This window comes from Cloeon dipterum, chromosome 4 (genome assembly GCF_949628265.1).
Source record: "Cloeon dipterum chromosome 4, ieCloDipt1.1, whole genome shotgun sequence".
Lineage (NCBI taxonomy): Eukaryota > Metazoa > Arthropoda > Insecta > Ephemeroptera > Baetidae > Cloeon > Cloeon dipterum.
The window spans coordinates 18,951,781-18,973,427 of record NC_088789.1 but is presented as its reverse complement, the minus strand read 5'-3'; the positions used below and the strand labels follow the sequence as shown (position 1 = coordinate 18,973,427).

General features: G+C 38.1%; 4 protein-coding genes across 6 annotated transcripts; 1 reads left to right on the top strand and 3 right to left on the bottom strand.

Annotated features, from left to right (window-relative positions):
* Positions 1-4,956: 4,956 nt before the first annotated feature.
* Positions 4,957-7,060, bottom strand: LOC135942498 (WD repeat-containing protein 18). The gene is made up of 3 exons (XM_065488628.1): positions 6,682-7,060; positions 6,317-6,598; positions 4,957-5,658 (listed from the first exon to the last, which is right to left on the bottom strand). The coding sequence occupies exons 1-3, from the start codon at positions 6,886-6,888 to the stop codon at positions 4,987-4,989; spliced, it is 1,161 nt and encodes a 386-aa protein (XP_065344700.1). The 5' UTR covers positions 6,889-7,060; the 3' UTR covers positions 4,957-4,986.
* Positions 7,061-7,383: 323 nt separating this feature from the next.
* Dcps (Decapping enzyme, scavenger) lies at positions 7,384-11,412 on the top strand. 2 transcript variants are annotated; one of them, XR_010575099.1, is made up of 6 exons: positions 7,384-7,824; positions 8,197-8,342; positions 8,395-8,619; positions 9,043-9,364; positions 9,837-10,338; positions 10,970-11,412. XR_010575099.1 is itself a non-coding variant. In XM_065488630.1 (4 exons), exons 1-4 carry the CDS (start codon positions 7,506-7,508, stop codon positions 9,298-9,300), a joined length of 948 nt encoding a protein of 315 aa, XP_065344702.1. In that variant the 5' UTR covers positions 7,384-7,505; the 3' UTR covers positions 9,301-9,771. The 2 variants fall into 2 exon arrangements, 1 of the variants encoding a protein (XP_065344702.1); XM_065488630.1 differs by lacking the exons at positions 9,837-10,338; positions 10,970-11,412 and having other exon boundaries at positions 9,043-9,771.
* On the bottom strand, positions 11,396-17,804 carry LOC135942497 (receptor-type tyrosine-protein phosphatase eta-like). 2 transcript variants are annotated; one of them, XM_065488627.1, is made up of 24 exons: positions 17,661-17,804; positions 17,443-17,592; positions 17,255-17,380; positions 17,016-17,194; positions 16,865-16,957; positions 16,619-16,811; positions 16,411-16,565; positions 16,057-16,189; positions 15,746-15,982; positions 15,548-15,688; positions 15,315-15,490; positions 14,911-15,094; positions 14,548-14,793; positions 14,372-14,493; positions 14,047-14,239; positions 13,818-13,992; positions 13,639-13,760; positions 13,452-13,583; positions 13,255-13,388; positions 13,055-13,204; positions 12,866-12,997; positions 11,850-12,112; positions 11,654-11,789; positions 11,396-11,565 (listed from the first exon to the last, which is right to left on the bottom strand). In XM_065488627.1, the coding sequence occupies exons 1-24, from the start codon at positions 17,722-17,724 to the stop codon at positions 11,509-11,511; spliced, it is 3,693 nt and encodes a 1,230-aa protein (XP_065344699.1). In that variant the 5' UTR covers positions 17,725-17,804; the 3' UTR covers positions 11,396-11,508. The 2 variants fall into 2 exon arrangements, with proteins under 2 accessions (XP_065344699.1, XP_065344698.1); XM_065488626.1 differs by having other exon boundaries at positions 13,443-13,583; positions 17,661-17,803.
* A 40-nt stretch (positions 17,805-17,844) lies between these two features.
* LOC135942500 (1-acyl-sn-glycerol-3-phosphate acyltransferase alpha-like) lies at positions 17,845-20,566 on the bottom strand. The gene is made up of 3 exons (XM_065488631.1): positions 20,177-20,566; positions 18,532-19,013; positions 17,845-18,098 (listed from the first exon to the last, which is right to left on the bottom strand). The coding sequence occupies exons 1-3, from the start codon at positions 20,362-20,364 to the stop codon at positions 17,914-17,916; spliced, it is 855 nt and encodes a 284-aa protein (XP_065344703.1). The 5' UTR covers positions 20,365-20,566; the 3' UTR covers positions 17,845-17,913.
* Between the last annotated feature and the right edge of the window lie 1,081 nt (positions 20,567-21,647).

Sequence of the window (21,647 nt, the reverse complement as noted above, 5' to 3'; positions counted from 1 at the left end):
ACAAATGCTTGAACTGAAACTTTCATTCTCGTGAAAGTTAAAAAACATTCAGAGTATAAGTATGTCTTACTCTGTCCCGGAGAAAAACAAAAATTATTTAAAATGGAAAAAATTGTATGATCCATGTAATATAAATTTATTTTTAATTAATATTTTCATTTTGTAGTCATGTATTAGAAATAGGGCACTTCAGTGACGCCGCATACATTTTCAGAAGATAGGATTCAAAGGAAATTTTTAAGGCAACGGAAATAAAGTTTTGTTTTGTTTTCATGATGCAATGGATTTGAAAAGTTATTTTATTTTTAAAAAGCTCAATTTTTTAAATGCGTGCTAAAAATATGTTGATGATATAAGTGCTTATTGTGGCGGAGTTCACGGAGTTACACTTTTCACTACTATCTATCTAAAGTTTATAGTTTTTATCTATATAGTTTAAAAATTTGAAGTTTAAAAATATATTTCGAAAAGCAAAACTAAAACTGTTTTAAGCTATTGGCTGTAAATTTTGAAATCATATAATAACAATTATTGGATTAAACATTTTAAATAAGCATTTTGGAATGTTATAATATTTTTATGGTAATTTTGGCACTAAGGTAGTAAATGAACACACCGATTTACCCATAAGAGTACAGCGCAGTGTGTATTTTTTAGTCGGCAAAGCATCTAATAAATTGAACCATATATCAAACGAAACAACTCAAGAGCAAAATTATACACACAAGTGGATGTGCAGCTTTACTGTTTAATTACACTTCGCTACTCGTTTTATGAAGTAGGAAAAGAGGTGCGAAAATTGACACATTATAATAATAACTATTAATCCTTGTATGGCCAATAAATTATATAGCCGCCTGAGCGATGAAAGGATTTGTGCGTGTATCAATAAGATTATTTATTCAATATAAAATATATCTCTATTAAGCACACAGTTTCTTGGATGGAATGCCTTTTTAGCAGTGGATGGTTTCAGTTGGAAATCAATCGCCTTGAGCGAGTGTATTGCGAACTTTTAGCGTCGATTTCTATGGAGCACGATGCACACACACACACACACATGTCTCCTTGGCCGAAACCGCAAAAGCGGCCGGATGGCCGAAATGAGGGCCGCCGTTGGAGCGTGGCCACTGAGAAAGAGGAGGCCGCCGCGCTCGCGGAGGCCAGGAAGCGAGCGCTCGCACAGCACCGCAAATTTGAGGTGAAATTCTCGGAGGATTCACGCCTCACTTTTAATCAAGCGTGGCGTCGAAATTTTAATTGCCTGTCGGACAGATCGTAAAACAAACCTTCTTCTCCATAACGTCTCGCGCTGACAAATTTACTTTTATTGCCGAAGTGCTGCTGAATTCTGCTTTGCTTTTAATGGTTGCTAAATTACTCCACAGCTTTTTCGCGTAGCCAACCATTAGTTTCTATATAGTCTCTATACGCACGCAACGCACTCATGGATTTTCGTTTCACTAATTTCCCGTCTCTGATAATGGTCTGCTATATTGTTTCCGCAAGTGTACATTTTCGCCTGCAGCAGCTTCAAAAATGCCACCTGCGTTGACGAGCTATTAATTTTTTTCTATTTAGATATGCAAAGGAGACGAAAACAGAGTCAGGGGGTGTGAATGTGAATGAGCCACACTCGCCCTTAGGAAAATATTTTCGGTCAGTATATGTGCACGCGTATGAAATGCATATATTGAGACACAAGATAAATATGGGATTTGAAAATGAAATTATTTTTATTTAATTTTTATCATCGTAAAAGATTTAAGATTATATTAATAATTAATATTGATGGTAAATAATATTAGCGGTTTAAATCATCATTCTATTGATCGCTCAAAATACTTTTATTTTGTTAGCCATTTATTTGCTTCAGTAAATTTTTGATAGTCATGAGCGCAAACATCAGTTAACTACATAAAGGTTTCAGCCAGCCGGCAACTTTTGGGTCACGTTGGGCAGCCGCCAACCACCGGTGAAAAAGGGTCAAAAATTAAAAAGTGCAGGAGAAAAAAATGTCTTCCGGCCCTTTGGCCCCTTTAAGCAATATCAAACTTTCCGTTAAAAGCCACCTTAAATATCGCGCGGATGAGACCTCAGTCAAAACTTATATTTTTTTATTAATAATTGGTTTCCGCCAAGTCGTATAAAATACGATTTTTTAATTTCTGAATTGTAAAGGAAGGGTTGGTAAATCAAGAACACAGTTGGATGTTTTCAACGAACATATTGATCCAGAATTCTCTGTTGTTAATTCTCTGTACTATGCTTTTTTATAATCATGAACTGCTGATGAAAACTGCGAGAGCGTGTGGGATTTTATTTTTTCTTATTATTACATAGTTTGCGTTTTGCATTATTTCTTTTCACAGATCAGGGAGTTAAATAAATCATTAATATTAATTTGCTGTCGAAGGTGAAGATATTTACAAAAATATTAAATTTTTGTGCTTGCCTAAAACTTCATCCTGCCATAAAGCAAGAAATATTTTTCTGCTGTAGATTTTGAGTTCATGTAATCATGCGAATTACCGCGTCTCACTTGACAAACCAGAGTAAATGATTTTCGTCTTCACGAGAAATTTCCAATCGAATGTGTGAATTGCAAGAAATTTTGCCAAGTGTCTGCGTCTCTGCAGCAAGGCCAAAGTAAAGGATCACGCAGCAATTTTTACGCAAATCGGCTAGTATGAACACTTTTAATTAACGCTACACACGCTACACTCACACAACTGAATTGGAAATTTTCCATTTCTTTTTTCTCGAAGATGCTAACGGCTTCGTTGGAGGCGTGTGTGAGCGAGTGGAATGAAAAGTTTGATATGTTTTTCAAGAGAGCGGCGGCGTTGAAAACGATTGGCTGGCAAGAAATATATAAGAGTCGTGTCGGGAATTCGTGTCAATGGTTGCGTGTTCGAATCATGCCCCTCGAGGCCCGCGGGCCGTGTGGAAATTTTAATTACGGCTCGCTCGCTCCTTCGTTTTGAGCATCGCCAGCCATGTCTGTTATTAGCATTATTATATTCAGCAGCAGCGACGGCGCACAGACCGGTGCTCTTTTAATTTTTCATGTATGCGGCGGCAGCAGCAGCAGCAGCACACACGCTGCGGCACAGCGATAATTGCGTTCGGCCCATTATCCCTCAGGAGCCGCGATTTGAAATTTCCGCTTGAGTGTATTTTTCGGTCTCATTTTTTTCGCCTCTCCACGACTGGGTACAAATGGCGAATTTCACCCGGCAGCAGCAGACAAACGAGTCGCTCCGGCTTTCTTGGAAGGTTCATTTAGGTTTTCGTTGTCTCTCACTTCACCATTTACTTAGTCGTGGCTTAAAATTGCGTTCAGTAATTGCCGTGGTAATGACACATGCGCACTTACCTCAACAGCTTTTGGGGTACATTTGCATAATTTTTTAATTGTATATAAACGGAAGAGCCATAAAAGTGCGCGCCCTATCATTACGTGTGCTTTTAAAAGCTATACCCGCGAAACAATTTCGTTAAAAATATTGTTGTTTAATTAAATATAAATGGTTCAAAACAAACTAATCATGGAAAAATAAATATTTGAAATTTTTAGAATCACAACATAAAAAATTTAAAAATGTGTTAAAAAAACTTTTAGGAGTATAATTTTTTTTGTCAAGATTTGGGTTCATTTTACTCTTTAATAGTGAGAACTTTGAATATTTAATTTTTATCAATTAGTTAAAATTCTGGGCCGTCTTCTGTCCCTATATTGAACCCGTCAGTTGTTAAATATTTTGTTTTGTTATGTTCTTAAAATACTAGTGTGTCTTTTACGAATACAATTTTTTCGACACTTTGGAATAAAATTAATCTTGCTCTCGCATACCGTAAAATACAAATACAGACGCAGACCGTGCTGAAAAGGCAGGCCGCCGCGTCCTGGGGGCTGTACGAGGGCTCCTCGACGAAACAGGCTTATCTCGATGGGAATTAGCCGAGATTCTAAGAGCAAACAGTCAGTCAGGTCTTAATTTTAATGCCTGATGCCAGATAAAATGTAAAATAAAAATGCATCGCGTGAAGAACAGTGCCTCCTTTTCATCGGCGGTACCCTCCGAGACAAAAGTCGCAGCCCTCTCACCAACTTGCTTCCCACACTTAAAATAATTTCAATGCCTGTGAATTATCAGGTTCTTTGTTAAGAAAAAGAGAGCACAGATTAAAATTTCGATCAATTGTGTTTTTGACAGCTTTTGATTTATTTTCAAAATATTTACTAACTCAGAAAGACATTAAATTTTTATTTTGTATCCCTCCTGTGATTCATTTCAGTGAACGTGCATTAGATAAAAAATGGTGTTGAATTTAAAGCTTAGATTTGCGAAATAAATATATTCTGAATTAAATTAGGAACGCACTTTAAAAATATCTTTGCATCAAAAACGGCTATATTTTAAAGTGGCTTTGAAGAGTAATAAATCATTGGAAATTTGTGATTCCACGTCCTTTCACTTGTCAGGAATAATATGCCGATGTTCTGTAAGAGGCCTTGGAAATTTACTGCCGTTTCGTTTTATCAATCTCAAGATCACTGATAAATTTGTTGACGGTTTCCTACGGTCAATAAAATCATAAAAATGTTCCCATGAATCCCAAGTTAGGCATATTCACTTGCCTTGTTAATTTAAAAAGCATATATTATTAATTTCGGACTGAATCAACAATTTCCAAAAATAGGAAGACCAGTTTTGAATGGAATGGGTGGCACAAACACTTGCTCTCACGGCTCTATAGGTTTGCACATCGGCAATATTTGCTCACAGTTACCCAATAGTCTGCGGGTTTGCGAGCAAGTTTATCTGCGAGTGACGCCATCAGTGCCGGGCGTGGTTCAAAGCAAAGATGGCGCTAATCAGTGATCAGGGACTGCCCTGACGCAAATTCTTTGACAATGTCTCAACTTTTGGAAGTTTTCAACAAACAAGATTGTAGTTAAAAAAATTTTATGATTGAAGCTCAATTTTCTTTATTTTGAGGATTTAAAACATTTTTCACGCAAAATTCCACCAACTGCTTGTTAATTTTGGCCAGACTGCCCTCGACCATGACCCGTCCATTTCCCTCGACAGGTTCATCCTCCAACTCGAGTTCTTCCCTTTTCTCAGTCACAATAACACGCACTAAAGGATCCTCATCGTCAGCCAGCGGCCGTCTGAAAGGCTGGAGTACAGATCCTGGCTGGAGCTCAGCAGCAAACAGGTTCCTGGGAGCAAGAGCCAACACAGCGGCCAGCACAGGGCCACGGTGAGCCAGATTCCGCAGCAACTGGCCGCTTGGTGCGTCCCATAGAGAGAGAAGGCCGTCCTGGCCTCCTGACGCCAACAGTCGGCTGTCCAGGGAAATGGTCAAGCAGGTTACTGCGGATTCGTGACCGCTGAGAGTGAGGCACGGGGTGGAAATCCCTGGGGCTAATCTGTGGCCCCGTATTTGGCCTGATGAGAGGCCCATGAAGATGCGGTCGAGGGAAAGCGTGGCCGCTGTCACTCCGCAGTCGGCTGTCAGGCTCAGAAGTAGGCGGCCAGAGGTCAGACTGTACACCCGGCAGGTCCGGTCAGCACCCACAGAGGCGAGAAGGCTGTTCAGGCCTCCGCGGCCAACCACCAGGTCCCTAATGGCCGCTCCATGGTCCTATAACCATGACAGAATTTATTATAGCTTCATAATGACATCAAAATTTAACATTTTTGCTGAGAAAATTTTCAAAAATACATCTAAATGATTTAACCAATTAAACCATAGAAATAAATTAAAAGAGCTGGTTTAAAGTCGCAGGTTGAAAGAATCTAGAACTCTCAATTTAATTTTACAATAAGTAAATATCTAAAAAATTAAATGTGTCAAGCCGAAGTTGTATTTAAAAACATCAATAATTACAATATTAAAAATTATTTCTCTGTAAAACTAGCAGCGTTCTTGCAGTTTTTAATTTATTTGGAAAATACTGGAAAAAGCAAAATCCTTAATGTGAAGCTAACATTTCAATTTAACCTGCAAGAAATATGTATTTAAATAGACCTGCTCAAAAATTTTAAGATGTTATATAATATGGAAACAAGCCTCTAAAAATGTAATCTAATATATTTTATACCAGCCTAATATTTTACCTAATATTTTACTGCCAGTATTATGGACATCAATTTTAGAGTTAGAATTTGGATAAAATTTGTAACTTTTGTAATTTGTTTTCATGGAAAAGATATGATTTTTCTTCTTAATATCTTAAAAGCAACTTAATTTTGTTAACTCTGATCTTACATCTATTTGAATTTTTCTCCAAATTTTTAACCTTGAAAATCCAAAGTTCCGATGAGTTCCCAGTGACGGCACCAGCCAATCTATTCACTCGGACTTGTCCATCTTCCGCAGCAGAGGCCAGCAAGGAAGAGTCGTCAGTAAACGCAAGACAGGTAACTTTCTGGAAGTGCCCGCTCAAGTTGGCCACCTGAAGGCCAGTGGCTGTTTGCCAAATAACCACGTCTGTAGACACTCCGCCAGCAATAAAGTTGCCACAAGGGCTGCAGGCAAGGGAGCTGACTTGCCCTCCAGGGCTCACCATCTTAAGTTGACCCTGAAAATGAAATATTAGATAATTATAAATTTTTAGAAACATAATTTAGTTTTAAAGATTGTAACATTATATTAAAATCAAACCTGTTCATTCCGATTTAAGGGCCAGGCCCTGATGAGTGACTTTCCATGTTCTGCGCCTAAAACATAGTCTCGTCCTAAGAGACATAGGGTTCTGGGGGCAACCACAACGCCTTTGTACGACTGTAGAACAGTGCCGGCTCTTGGATCCCAGGCTGTAATTCCACCCGTGCTATCACTCGAGAATAAAACTTCCGCTACGTCGGCCATTGAATTAGAGACACGGGACGGAAGAGTTCGAGGTTATTTGACCAGCATTAACATCGTCAACTTAACAGAAAATTAATTCAAGAGCCAGTGGCTGGGACGGAGTCAGGAAAGTCAGAACATCAACAGGACAAACGTGCTTCTTTTTGTTTTCATCGAACAGGCACATGACATGCTAGCTGGGCAAGTGCTGCCAACCGTACTTTAGTGCTCTTAAATTTTCTTAATTTTTCATGTTACATAATTATTTTGTTTGGAACGGAAAAAATAAAAACAAGATTTTATTTTGCGATTTTTCGTTTTCCAGGTAGCAGGCAAGGGAATCAAATTCGGGGGAAAGGCTTTTCAGCCTTCTTCATTCCCCTTTCCGCCGCCCGGCGCCCGGCCGCGCCCGGCTTTTACTTCTAGTGTTTATCATTTAGGTTTACCCGGTTTACCCCTACTCATTTTTTTCATTTAACCACAACCACACCCCCTCGTTACCTCGTAACCAGCTCGCGACGTCTTATTAACACTCGTTCATTTCCCGCTCTAATTTAGCATCGCTAGGGACGCCAGGACCTGACAAGCCAAGTTCTTTTCAACTTCGGAATCCAGAAACCCGTAATATCTCAACAATTATGGAGCCTAAAGCTACGGAAACTGAAGCCGGAGTTTCCACCCAGGAAACGAGTGTTTCAGTTCCTGAAACCGCTGAAACCTTTGACTTTACCAAATTCAGCGTGCAGAAGGTGTTGAACGAGGATTGCCGCTCGAAGGTGATCTTCCTTCAAGGAAAATTTGAGGAGAAGGAGGGTGATACAGTCGTCATCCTAGAGAAGCAAGTCTTCAATAGCGAGAAGATACAAGGGATCTTCACCGCATGCACTGCAGCGAAGACAAAGGAAAATGACATCTACTACAAATTCGTAGGGCAGCCAAACAACGAGGACTTTACAGGCACGTGTAATGTATGGTGATGGTGGTGACTCAATTTGCATTCTCCCCCGTGCCAAAATTTCGTACAGGCCAAAAGAATGATTTTTAACTTGGCCACTAATTCAGTCCCAAAAATATGTACATATGTTTTATGTAAAACGTAAAACAATAATAAGCTAAACAAGAAAATTTTTAAAATTCATTTAATGTACATAATACGTAATAATATGAATTTCATTATGTAAAATCTATGTTTTACATACGTTTTATGCACATTTTGAACAGTTAAAAGTATTGATTTTAATGTTTAACACATACGTATGCACTCATATGTGCATAATGAAATAGTAAAGATAGTAAAATAAATTAATATGTACAAATATGGTCTTGCAGGCGTGAAAATCGACGTGGTTCACCCAGCAACTACCAAGCACATTGAGAAGTACCTCAAGAAAAAAATCTTCCTAGTAGAAGAAACTCCAGAATTGTACCGCAACGTGGTGCTTCCATATCTGAAAGAGTGTGGATTCAGTCTGCAGGTCAGGAAAATATCTTGGATAATGAGATATAAACTTAAAAGTAAAATTTTAGTGGGTTTACAACATTCTTGAACGCAAAGCTGAAGTGGAAAAGATCGAGTTTGAGGATGTTGACCCAAAGATTGGCTTCACGCTTGTCCATGATGACAAGTGGGACGGCGTGACTGTGGACAATCTCCACCTGCTTGCAATTTCCAGGGACAGGGAAATCAGGAGCCTGAGAGACCTAAGGGGTGCACACATTGCCCTTCTTGAGAATATTCAGCAGAACGCATCGGTAATATTTATGTTCTACTGAAATTAAACTTTTACTTGTGATTTAACTAATGTGTGTTATAGCAAAAGTTAAAAAGGCAGGTTTTGGACAAAGTATATTGTGATAGATTAAACAACCAAAATTAATCAATTCTTCCAATTAACTAAATTATTGCAACTTAAATATTTTTGTTTTGTTTTTCTATCAATTGTTTTGTCAGGATTAAATCATTACCAAACGCAAAAATTAAAATCAAAGAGGATTGTAGTTAATATTTGAACTCTAGAAAATGGTACACAAATACTTAAATCCAAACATATCATGTGCTTAATGTTGACCCATTTTGCTTAGTTCTACAGTTTTTTGTTTGTTTCCAAACTTAATTTATTTCAAGATCAAAATTCTTTTCAGTTGTTGAATAAATATTTATCGTGCCCTTTGTAGGAGACCATTGAGAAGAAGTTCAACCTGCCACGGAATAGACAGGTAGCCTACTTCCATTACAGGCCATCCTTTGAGCATCTGCACGTTCACATCAAAGTGATTGAATTCGAAGCTCCTGGTACGCACGTGGGAAGGGCCCACCTGTTGAGTGATGTCATCGCCAACCTCAAAGCGTCTTCGGACTACTACGCCAAGTCCACCCTTGGCTACACCCTGTCAGAAGCCAGCTCCTTGGCTTCTGCACTCAATTTGTGTTGAAGTTCGACCCAGGTTGGCTGTGTGCCAAGTCCACATTAGTGGACGCCAACTACCGAGACTTGAAGTAAGGACTCTATTATTTTTAGGGTTAAGTGATAAAGTATTGTCTTGGGGTTTCCCCGGGGTCTTTACTATCATTTACGCGTTATAATGAAAAGATGTTAAGTTTAGGTGACTACTTTACTTTCATATGTGTTCTTGTTGATTTTCAAATTGGACATCAAGTAATTGAAAATTAAAATTTGTAATAAACCATGATTGAATAAATTTGAAGGGGGAGTTTGTTCAAATGCTGCATCTATTCTGTTTATCACGGTAAACATATATTTGTATCAATATTCATATTTGGAAATTAGATGTCCGTTTATTTGTATGCTGTTTTTTATGCCGACAACTGTATGAACCATTTTATAAATGTTAACATACAATGAATAGAGCTGCCTTGGAAAAAAAATTATAAACTTCCTATTCTCTAATAATTTTATTTTAGTGTTGCGCTGTGCTGGATTTAAACCCTTTAACTTTTTGAATTTCAGGTCCTGGTAGTTGGCTCAGAGCAAATTCGCGTCATCTTCGGAGATGATCAGGCTGTGGATTTGTTTATTGACAGTGCCAATTTTATCAAAAGTGGGACAATTGGGACTGTTGTCAACTGGACTCCAACCCATGTTGAGGTTCGGTTGCGGACAGCTTCAGCTTACATTAAGCAGGAGTTAACCGCTTTCAAAACTGCAAGAGCACCTCTTGCATTGAATGCAGGGGTGAAGTACGATTTGCAGTGCAGATCGTGCCTTGCAGTGGTTGCTCAGGGTCTTTGCTTTGGCCGGATCCTTGAGAAGCCTCAGGAGAATGACGTGTCGTTTTTCTGCCATGGGCATAGCAGGCTTCAACCGAAGCCCCGTGCTGATGACTTACTCCATGACGTGTCAATATTTGACATACACGGAGTGAGCAACGTGTGCATATCATGCGCGCAACAACTGGGCTCAGCTTACCAGGATAGAACTTCTATTTGGAAATTTGCAGTTATTTGGAGAGGTTTGCATAAATGAGGAATATTAATTTGTATAGATATATGCATTCAAAGATCATCTATTTATTGTTTTTCTGAAATTTTTTGCTGAGTGTGTTCAACATAATTTTTTACAAATATTTAAAACTACCGCTAAATGTCTTAACGTATTGAAGAGGTAGCTTCACTTAAATATAAATAATAAAAATTTATTCATTGCCATTCCCGAACTAACATTTATTTATATTTTTTCTCAAATGTTCGTTCACTTTTGTTATGCTATCAGTGAGCACCAGTCCAAAATTTTATATCCAGCCTAGTTACAGTTCGGACAATGATGTAGGGAAACTTAAACATTAATTTTTTCATTTGTTTTGTTTTTACGTATTGATTCCTCTTCATGAGACAAACCGATTGATGAGGTCATTTTTTACTCCCTGTAGTTCTCAAAGATTATATTTTCAGGCACCTCTTGCGTTGTATAATTTTTAATTTGATTATTTGATGGATTTATTTGCTTCATTTCAATAAATTTATATTATTGTATTTTAATTTAAATTTAAGTTTATGATTAATAAGTTTAAAACAACTTAATTTATAATATTTACCAGAATATAGCTTATAATTTTCATAACACCTCATAAATGCCTGTTTCAGACATCAACTTGACTCCCTCGGACACTCTTGATTTATCCGCAGCTGCACTGGCCAATTTTTCGTCAATTTTGGTGGATGCATGCAGCGGTCTGCCAATGTGCAGTGTCATTCTGATTTCAATCAACGACGGTTCACAACCTCCGGTTCCACTGAAACTCTTTTCTGCACCCCTCTTCGTGTCTACCACTGAATATCCTGCAGCGTTGCCTCCACCGAGGGCAGCCTTGGGAGTTTTAATGGAGGATCAGCTGGACAAGCAAGCTGTCAGTTTGCCAATGCCCCAGGTGGTTCTACTTCGAGGCTTGGAAGAACTGAAGCGTAATGCAGCCTTTCTAAATTCGCCCTGCCTCACTTTTGTTTACATCTGAGCTGGGCAAGTACAGCCCTGTTTTATTTATTTGTCTAAGGAGAATTTAAACAATTAAATTTAATTTGGGTCTCAAGCTTATTGATTTTATTTTATAATACCTATATTATAACAAAGCTAGGTTACATTAATGTTAAGCGATCCTGCAATTAAGTTATATATATGAAGCATTTCAACCATATTGTGTAAGGTAATGAGAAAGAAGAACGTGGGCAAACTCGTACTGCGCCTGAAAAAAAATAACCGTTACAATCTCATTCCCTTCCCTATACTAGCTGATATCTTAAATTAATTCGCAATATTGTTTCTTTAATAACCTTATTCTCGATCATGTTGACCCTTTCCTGGCGCATCCTCTCAGCGACGGCCCAAACGTTGATCATGCTTTCATTCCTGTACTTCCGCAGACATGCGTCGATTAAAATGACAGTTCCTGTGCGACCAGTGCCGCCGCTGAAATTGATAAATGTATTCTAAGTTTTCAAAACGGCCTATTTAGCATTGGGCTTCTACCTGCAATGAATCAGTAAAGGCGATGTTTCCCTGGCAAGCACTTTTCCCATGAACCGGGCAAACGTGTCGATGTCCTCCGGCACTCCTTGGTGCGGCCAAGCCGTGTAATGCAGTTGAAGCACCTCCCTGTGGCCCATGCGCCCTGTCAAACTGAGAGTCCTTTCCACGTGGTCTGGGAAGGCCAGCTCGTTAACGTTTTGCACAAAGTACTCGCCGAAGGTCTCGTTGCAGCCCACGTCTGGCCAGTATTTATGACAGCGTGTCTGAAAAGACAAATGGGGGGTTCAGATTTCACATTGTGGTTATTTTCTTAATTTTTTAGTCTTAAGCAGTCGTATTGGAAATTAGATTCTTAACTGAGTAATTAATAATTTTCATTCTTAGTTTCAAACTTTTCTTAAATAAATATTTTTGCGTCACTAATGAATAGTCACCCTTTTAATCAACATCAAGAGAATATCATTGGATTTTAAAATATTTTGATGGTTGATGATTCATGACTCAGATAATAAATTAAATGCAAAATTGGTAAGTCATTTTTACTGTCGCACTTGCAGGGTGACAATGCAACTATTTGGAACCGAAATGATAATTTATCAAGTTCTGAAAGCAAACATGCGGACTATGGCAGTAAGAGTAAACTTTATCTAATCAGGATGCGCAAATTTTCCAATGAACAGAACTGCACTTGTTTATTATTTTTTTAATTTTGCTATAAACCAAGCGGAAATACAAATTTTAGTTTTCCTAATCTGACCACTGAAAAGTTCATTTTTGCGTCAAACGAGATAAGTATGTACTATTTCATAAATTGTTATAAATCAATTTTTCAATATCATTGGCACTTAAATTGTTAAGTTAATTTTGGTTTGCCAAATTAAACATTAGTTGTTTGATAAATTGCAGAAAAACGCAAGAATAAATTTGCAATGCAGTGGGGGTTTCCAGGATATTGTGGGTTTTTACGAGTTCTGCTTAGAAAAATAATCCCTTTACCCACAAAATGCAACTCTTACCGTTTTCTCTACCAATTTTGTAAGCATGACAACAGTGTCAACTTCCTCTTGCCAAATCATTTGCCAAAAGTCGGTTGTGGTCTTCTCCAAGGGACCTTGGCTGGCGATGTATTTTTTCTTGTTTGACTCGTCCTAAGCATGGTTAATATTTTATGGATACCTTAATTATTATAATATTAATTAAATTACAGAAATGAAATTAGCGTTTATATAGGCCCCTTGGTCGCCCAGCGTGACCCGAGAGTGGTCATACGCCAACAATTTTGCATATCGGTTTTTCTGTTTATTTTCGGCAGTTATTCCGACCAACCACTCCTTCTGCTGGCCGCTCGGTAGCAGCTGAAATAAGTTAGCTATAAAATTTGAAATTTCTTCGCAGCATTTGTTACTTCAAAGTCTTTCTTTAGGGACCCATTTGCTCTCGCCTTGCTGACGTACCCCGCAAAGTTGACCTTTTTCACCAGCTGACCGTGCCTCTTGGGCGCAGGCAGGTACCGCAGCGGCAGTTTGTCCTCTTCGCCATCTGCGGAATTCACAATTAATTCTAAACTGATAATGATCGTGTGATTCGTCAAACAATCTTTGCCTTCGGTCGCCACATATCCATTTTGGCTCCTGCGGTACCTCCATATCACCAAAAAGACCAGAGCCGCAATCAGAAGCAGGACTAGAATTGACCCACATGATATCCCTACTATCTCAGCCACGTCAAACTGATCTGCATTCATTACTATAGTAAAATGGGTTCTAATTGTATTTTAATATGAGTTTACCGGTTTCTATTTTCAAAGCAAGCAAACCCTTCTCGCCTAGCCAACCGCCGGAACCTTTGCAGCGAGCTTCAATATGAACCGAGTATTCGGTGTTTTTTGTCAGATTCGTCATATTATAAAACCTGTTAAATTTTGGCCGGTTGTAATGTGAAGATAATTTTTAATACACTGATTTCAACCTGTGATTCACGATTTCTATGGTTTCATTCTTGTGTCCGACTTTTATTAAATATTCGTTTTCTGTGGTGCAACCAGCTTTTCTACAGTCAGGTGGATTCCATGTTATGTTCAAGAAGTATTTGCCTGTTTTAGTGTTTTCGTGGTCCAGAGTTGGAGATTCATTTATTTTTATGGCTTACAAAGAAATATTTAATTAAGTGTGAGGAAAAATTAATGAGTGTGTCCTACCTTCGGGAGTACTGAGTGGCAAACTGCTTGGTTTTCCCTTCATTGCGGATGTGCGTGCAGTCACTACTACTGTATAGCTCGAGAATATTGCCAAATTACTGAAACTAACACTTTCGACAGTTTCATTCACTTCTTTTACTTCATTGTGTCGGGAATCAGCAGAACCTTTTCCACAAGCGACAAAATATTGATGCTGCAACATAAGGAAACAGTGATCAAAATTTAGTATGTGATGAAAATAAATTTTGCTCATGGCGTCCATTGCACAGCACTTTAATTCTTAAAAGAAGCCAATACGACCTAGAAGTAAATTTAAGAATCTCACTATCAGTTCAATTGTGTATCCTTTCAATTCTCCATTGAGTGTTTCTGGTTTTTTCCAATTCACGACCAATTTGGAATCTTTTGCTTCGTGATACACATTTAATTTCTTCACCGGTTCTGGAGCTAACAAATTTTATTTAACGTGTTGTATTTAGCAAGAAATATGATTATGATTACCTCCTTCAGTTGTATTAAAATCTCTTTCGTGCATTTTTTTGCCTTTTAGTTCAGCAATAATGAGATATTCTGAATTTGGAGTGAGACCATCGATTATTGTATTTGAATTGATTCTAACATTGACTGGCTGTTGGGACTTCCTATTCTGGATTTTGATATCGTAGTCTTGTGGTGGACAAAAGTTCTCTCCCTTCTCCCAGTCAATGGTTAGTGATGTATTGGATGGACGGAGCGTGACAAATTGTGCTGAAATTAAGAATTTAAATCTCGCTGAAGCTCAAAAGGCTAAATTTTGATTATTTAATGCCAGAAAATTAAATATAATATAGAACATTCATTATTCTGGGGCAAATAAACACTCACGATTTTGCGTGCAATTTTTTGTTTTTACATCAGCTGTGGTGTTTTCATTAGGATTGACGTTCTCAGTGCCATTCTCGTGAACTAGTAATTGAATTTTGTATTCTGTCCCCGAATTAAGCCCTTTTAGTTTATGCTGTAGGTGTCTTGGCTTCCAGGGAATATACTTCCACGCTTGCGCTTTGCACTGCTCAAGAGAAATTGGTGGTTATTAAAAATTCGACTTTGACAAAATCATCATGACGGAGAAGTTAAAGAAAGTTGCCAGTGAATAATAACTTCTTCCTCCTCTTTTGTCTTGCCCAAATAAAAACTACCCTATCACTGGCAAATTGAAACATCTTAAAGAAATTAATCCTCTTGCTTTTTCCTCATTAGCCACAATCGCGATACTGTGAAATACTTACTTGATTGGTGTTGGCGCATACGGCTGTTAAGTTAAGGTAACTGATTTTCACTTTTTGTTTGCCCTCATTGTCAGAATTGTTTTTCTCGATGTACTTAAAAGCTTTGGTAATGTCTACTTCAACCCACGAGTTCCCAATCTGTTTAATTTCTGGTGGAACACCTGAATCGAGCAGTTCTGGAAAAACAAGATGATTGCACCTCTTGCAAATAAAATTTGTTCAATCATACGCACTTTCTTTGCAGAAAGGAGGTCGATGAAAATGCAGACAAGACTTATTGTTTGTGCAGATACCGTCAGTTTTTCGACAACTTTGATTTATGCAATAATTGCATTTGTTTGCACAGTTGAAGCCATATGTTCCCCCGGAACAACCTGACGCAGAGAAGCAAGTCTGAGAGATCTATGTTAAATCTCGTCTTATCAACTTACTATTTTCGCAGTTCTGGCCGTTTGATCCCATACAGGAACAGCCATCTGCATCGCAGACATTGTCTTTTTCTTCTATGAGATCCTTAAAAGTGTCATCAATGTCCTCAAATTTCTTTGCTTTCCTGTCTGTAGTAGGATCAATAATGGAAACAATTTTCATCATTGTTTCTTTATCAACGCATTGGACCCCAGAGATGAGCTTTGTATTATCAACGACTGTGACTAATTTAGAATATTCTGCAAAATATAATAAGATATTATAATAGTTTGATTGAGATGAGGAGTTATATCGTTTTCTGTAGTATCCTAACCTTTATCTGAACATGAGCGGAGAGCGCCTATGGCTTGAATTTTGTCACCTAGGGATTTTCCTGCGAACTTCACCTTCACCGAACCATGGAAAGGAAATTTGATCCTCTCAACTCTCCATCTTCCATTTGTTGCCTACGCATGAAAAAAATATCATTTTCTTATTTGTACATGGGATCCTATAATCTTGAATTTTTAGCGTATGTTTTTGTTCATTTGGATTTGCTGATATCTTGATAATATAATTAAAGTTTTATTTTAAATTTATATTTTATCAAAATTAAAATAAATATCGTTTATGTTAGTTCTAAAATTTATCCATTTTCAATTACTAATTTTGTAGAATATGTTAAAACCTTAAGTGATGCTTCTTTTTTCTCGTTTTTTCCTCCAGTGATGGTCATCGTCATTTTATCTATTACGCTCATGTAGGTGACAAAGATACACCCTTCTGGAACTTGAAATTGAGCTTCTAGTCCTGTGCCATCCTCTGGTAAAATAGCCATCGGATCTTAAATGTAACAATTTTATTATAAATATACCATTTTGATTTTTTCCTCTTACGATCATGTACTTTCAAGTAATAGAAAGCTCCCGAAAATTTCTGCGAGAATTTGATTTTCGTCGCTTTACCACCAGTAGAAAAAGATACTGGTGTCTGATCCTTTTCAATCCAAACGCTCACGCCTCTTGTCTCTGCGTTGATGGAAATCGACATGTTCACCCATTGTGAACCACTCCTAAGATTTGGTTGGACCTAAAATGGATCTGCCGATTCACAAATATTTTCCCATTCATTGACATAGATACTGTTGAGAGAGATGAGTATTTAGCTTCGTTGGAACTGCCATTTACGGTTGTAACCAATGTAATCCACCCTGTATTAATTGGAAGCTGGATTTCCTATTAAATGAATTAAATTAAACTATAGCAGTAAACACTTAATAAAAAAATTTAATACAGATGATAAGTTCGCTTTGTATCCAAATTGCAAGAGATAGTCTCTATTTTGGTCATCGGTTATCGTCATGTCAAAGCTGTTTCTAGACAAAATTGAAAAGTGCTTTTTATAATAGCTTGCGTTTTTCTTCACTTCCATTTTGAAAGGCGTCGAACTAGTCACATTTATTGTATCTAAAACTGAATTAGAGAGACAACTTAATAACTGCTACCTTCATGTCTTGTAGCTATATATAATACCATTCCAGCGAGCATCATCGGTTGGTCCAAAGTCGAAATGGGGGTAATCGGAAGTGTGCTTCACCGGGGCTATTTCTTTCATCTCAACTTTGTCTGGTTTCGGTTCAATAGTCAAGTTGGAAGTAACTTGTTAGGAATTGTAAGAGTTATCATAAGAAATGTGTTTCGTTGATTATTTTTTGCTCTACCTATGTAATGAAGCAAGCTTTGACCTGGAACATTAATTGGGAATTTCCAAACCAGGGCACTGTCCTTAAAGTTTCCCTTGTAGTAGCACGTTAATTCCCATTTTGGATTGTTTGTAGTGGTCTGTCTCGTGGTTAACAATAAGTTTCCACCTGAATTGAATTTTGAAAGCAGCGGATTGAAATACTGACGAACACGTGAAAATAAAATTGCGACTCACGTGAATTAGGGATGCCTCCTATGACTAATATTGTCACAGAGAAAAACCACACCCAGCAGGCCATGCCTGCTCACTAACTGGTGCACAACCAGGAAATACTTGCTGAAATTTCTTGCGCCATCATTTTATTCCTTTGAGCGCAGGAAGTGGCGTTTCCGCAAAAAAAGTAAAGATAAGAAATATATCTTTCGGCAAACGAGCGAGTAGGAATGCCTCTACCCTCTTTTATTAACATTAACACAGTCTTAAAAATTCAGTTCTTGTCATCAAAGCCGACTAGCCCGGGATGATCTGCCGGCAGTTGTGCCTTTATTTCAGCAGCGATTTTGTCGTAAGCCTCAATCATCTGTTGGCGGACCTTTTCCTTAAGTTCGTCCACGTCGTCCAGGGTCAAGCCAGCTGTCTCGATGAACGGCAACACAGTCACAATTACCTTTCCTAAAACGAGATTTCGTTTTAAAATAAATAATATCTACTTAAATTTACTGTTAAAAAAACTAGTAAGTTGCTCAGAAACAAAATACAAATTAGAGGTTTTGTCTATAAACTGCGACCACATCTTAACGTCACACTTGGCACTCAAAGCCACAGTAAAAACGTTGAACGAAAATGGATGTTGAAATGGAATCGATTTTTAACCACAGAATGTAAGATTGCGTCAAAAGTAAACTAATTTTAGAAAATTAATCATGCGTATGATAAGGGCTGTTAATTTTAGATGGTAAATTTTTTTATCTAATTGTAAGCTTCTAACCGTCATAAAATAGCAAATTTCAACGAGTTTTTTTAATGTTTAGTCATTTGAACCATTCTAAAAAATTCCCACCCCTAACAATATTAATAATAAAAAATAATAAATTAAAATTCGTACCACCGGTGTGGTATTTGTTGTGGGGGTTGACGAAGTAATAGGGTGAGTAAACGACTGGCATGATGGGCGCCTGGCAGGCGACGGCCACGTGGAAGGCGCCCTTCTTGAACGGCATCAGGCAGCGGCGCTTGTTGCGCGTGCCCTCGGGGAAGAGCCACAGCTTGACGTTGTCCTTGGCCATGAGGCGGGCCCCGTGGGCCAGCTGTCCGCGGGCCCGCTCCGAGTTGATGCGGTCGATGAAGACGACGCCGGCCAGCCAGGCGGCCAGGCCGAACGGCCACGCGTAGAAGATCTCCTTCTTGGCCACGGCGGCGATTCGGTACGACCACGGCCAGAACCAGAACATGCCCAGGACGTCGAACGAACTCTGATGGTTGGCCACTGCTACGCACCCGCGCCGCTGGCCCAGGGTCTCCAGGCCGCGTACCTCCCACTTGATGCCCACCAAGTACGAGGCCAGACGCAGAAAATAGGAAATTCGCCTGTGGTTGAAAAGAGATGGGATCCATTATAAGATCACAGGTCTCAACCCCTGCAATTTTGCCAAGTATGCAACCCGCTTGGCTGATGTGCGAATCAGGTTGCTTGCATTTTTATTGTTACCTGTGTAACCTTTATTTTTTTCTTAAAATATTATACATATTAAAACTAATAAAAAATTATTGGAAGATTTTTAAATACTGCTTGCTAAATTTAAATACGTGCAATTTTTGCAGATTAGAATAATGCAAGTAATCTGGTTCGTCTTTCCATGTTTTATCACTGCTATCGCATACCAAGACAAGAGCTAGAGTTTTAAAAAATGTGTTTTGGTACGTGACTTTCTTTGTCTTAGTTTCTGCTATATGATAAAGAGGTAATTTTTCCATGAATTCCGGTAATTAAGACTAACTGTGAGTATAAACAAGAATTAAGAGTATATATCATTGCCAAGAATTGCATGTTGGGAAAAATAATTAATCGCACTTCTAAGTTGGAGTTTCTGACCAATTTCAAAAGTGCACCTGAATTAAAAAAATATCGCTTAGAGCTGTGCCATTCAATAATTTTAAATTCATAAAATTGCTTCGTTATCTCTTTCTTTTAACATACTTAAAAAGTTTTCAGGTTGGGAAATTCTTTTTAGTTATTTCAATAATAATTATGCGTGCCTATCTCTGGCTAGGAGTTAATATTGGAAGCTTAGAATTGCATTGCTTTACCACATTTATAATCGTAAAAAAGAACATTGGATATAATCCTTAATGAATTGAAAAGAATATAAATTGAATGGTCATGAATTTTCTACCCCTTTTAGAACTGGAATAAAAAACACACGCTCCCCTACGAATATATTAGTTTTGCACCCGCTAAAAAAGTACATACGCATTAATTTTTGTACGAGGAAAGTTACATGCTGGTCTTATCACTCAAAATTGAAATCAAAAAAGGAAATGTTGAACCGCACGGAACGATATCTTTATCTCAGATAATACATAACTTTATCTGCGAGCACTATAAAAAAATTAGTGATTCTGGTAATTCTAATTTTTCTTTATCCACGTGGTTCAACTGCAAATTTTATTTTACAAATTAAATCTAAAGCGCAGTGTAATTATTTCTGCTTTAAAAAAGGAGAAAGAGCCTCTGACATGCAAAAGCTTACTTGGAGTTAATGCAGTCTCCAGGGTTAAAAATCGCGAAGAAAGGGATTGCCAGGAGAGAGCAAAAGGAGACGTAGACGTAGAAAACCAAAGTGCGCCAATTGAAGCGAAACCAATGGTTGAAGAGGAGGCGGTCGAGCAGGCCGAGCACGGCGAGTGCACCCGCCGCCCAGAGCAGCGCCGCGAGCATCCTCTTCGTCAATGGACCAGGGACGGACTGGAGTGAACTCGGGAGGCACACACGTGCTTATCTGGCCGCGGAGAACGAAGAGGACGCGGGGTCACCTCGAGAAACGCGGCTGATATACACACGCCGGGTAGGGGGTGTGCTTCGCGAGGTGTGGGGCATTCGGCACGGAGGCGCGATTTGCATGGCCTCGTGTCTATTGTGATTGATGCACAATCTTCCTATAATCTGGGGCACGTTGAACTTTGATAACGCCAGTTTTCTAGTCTCTTAAGTTGTTTACACAGCGTTTCCATCATAATCGCAGCAACTGCAGTCAAATTATTCAAAAAATTAATAAACGCACTTGGCATGTACTACACCAAAACTATTACACAAATAATTTCTGGACAGTTTTGCTGCTTCTCTAAAATATATCTTTACATTGAAATGATTTTTTACAGCAGGAGTTGAGTATTTTTTTAACTCTCGAGGAAGCTGAAATTTTAAATTAAAAAAGAAAATTAAGTTTAAGGATCTGAAGCTCCCGTGTCAAACTTTAAATTCATTTTCCTTGTCCTGTGGTCTTCAGTTATTCTGTGACATTATTTAACCAATTATTTTCTTTCTTACATTAGTTCATTTTTAATAATTTTCCTGATTTTTCGAAATATTTTATGAGCAGTTAATTTTTGATTCAACTAAACTGCCTTTATTTGATTTACTGAATAATCACTTTAATTTCCGCAAAAGAAAGCAAATAAGTAAACAAAAGAATTTCTTCGCAGCGTCACTTTCTTTTAATGACAATTCAACCGATATAAGTTCAAATGGCACGATAAGATTAGCGAGTAAACATCTATATTTATGCGTATATGATAATTTTATAAAGCAACTTGCGCTTGGAACTATCTCTCCCCCACTCACTAAGCTGTCGTGGACATCTGAGTGAAGTGTCAAAATTCCCAAAAATAATTGACTTAAATAATTACAGGAATTTCCAATGGACCCTCTCGCTGTTCCAAGAGCTACAGGTGTTTGAGGACGAGTGCATGAGGAAAATCGCACTTAATAAATAATAGCGTTCAATAATTGCGTTTAATAAAATTATTCATTCAATTTTCAGAAAATTACCTGTGGTGACCTCTAATCTTGTTTGCTGTCTAAATTTAATGTTCATTATTCGATCGATGGATCCAACGCACACCTTACTTGATGATTGGATGAGATTGCCTTTTAAAATTTTTAATTATTGTATTTTTTACAACAGCAATATAAAAAAATTTAGACGATTTTGCCCATTTTGT

Bases quoted from the DNA above. Each gene is read 5' to 3' on its own strand.
- LOC135942497 (XM_065488626.1), bottom strand. From the start codon at position 17,724: ATGGCCTGCTGGGTGTGGTTTTTCTCTGTGACAATATTAGTCATAGGA. The intron at 16,190-16,410 runs GTTTTAACATAT...TTTCATGCGTAG, and splicing joins AAAAAGAAGCATCACTTAAG to GCAACAAATGGAAGATGGAG. The intron at 12,113-12,865 runs GTAAGAGTTGCA...TTGTCTTTTCAG, and splicing joins CAAAATTGGTAGAGAAAACG to ACACGCTGTCATAAATACTG.
- LOC135942498 (XM_065488628.1), bottom strand. From the start codon at position 6,888: ATGGCCGACGTAGCGGAAGTTTTATTCTCGAGTGATAGCACGGGTGGA. The intron at 6,599-6,681 runs GTTTGATTTTAA...TTTCATTTTCAG, and splicing joins CCTTAAATCGGAATGAACAG to GGTCAACTTAAGATGGTGAG. The intron at 5,659-6,316 runs GTTAAAAATTTG...TCATGGTTATAG, and splicing joins CGGAACTTTGGATTTTCAAG to GACCATGGAGCGGCCATTAG.
- LOC135942500 (XM_065488631.1), bottom strand. From the start codon at position 20,364: ATGCTCGCGGCGCTGCTCTGGGCGGCGGGTGCACTCGCCGTGCTCGGC. The intron at 19,014-20,176 runs GTAAGCTTTTGC...TTTCAACCACAG, and splicing joins GGAGACTGCATTAACTCCAA to GCGAATTTCCTATTTTCTGC. The intron at 18,099-18,531 runs GTACGAATTTTA...ATCTCGTTTTAG, and splicing joins CAACAAATACCACACCGGTG to GAAAGGTAATTGTGACTGTG.
- Dcps (XM_065488630.1), top strand. From the start codon at position 7,506: ATGGAGCCTAAAGCTACGGAAACTGAAGCCGGAGTTTCCACCCAGGAA. The intron at 7,825-8,196 runs GCACGTGTAATG...ATGGTCTTGCAG, and splicing joins AAACAACGAGGACTTTACAG to GCGTGAAAATCGACGTGGTT. The intron at 8,620-9,042 runs GTAATATTTATG...TGCCCTTTGTAG, and splicing joins ATATTCAGCAGAACGCATCG to GAGACCATTGAGAAGAAGTT.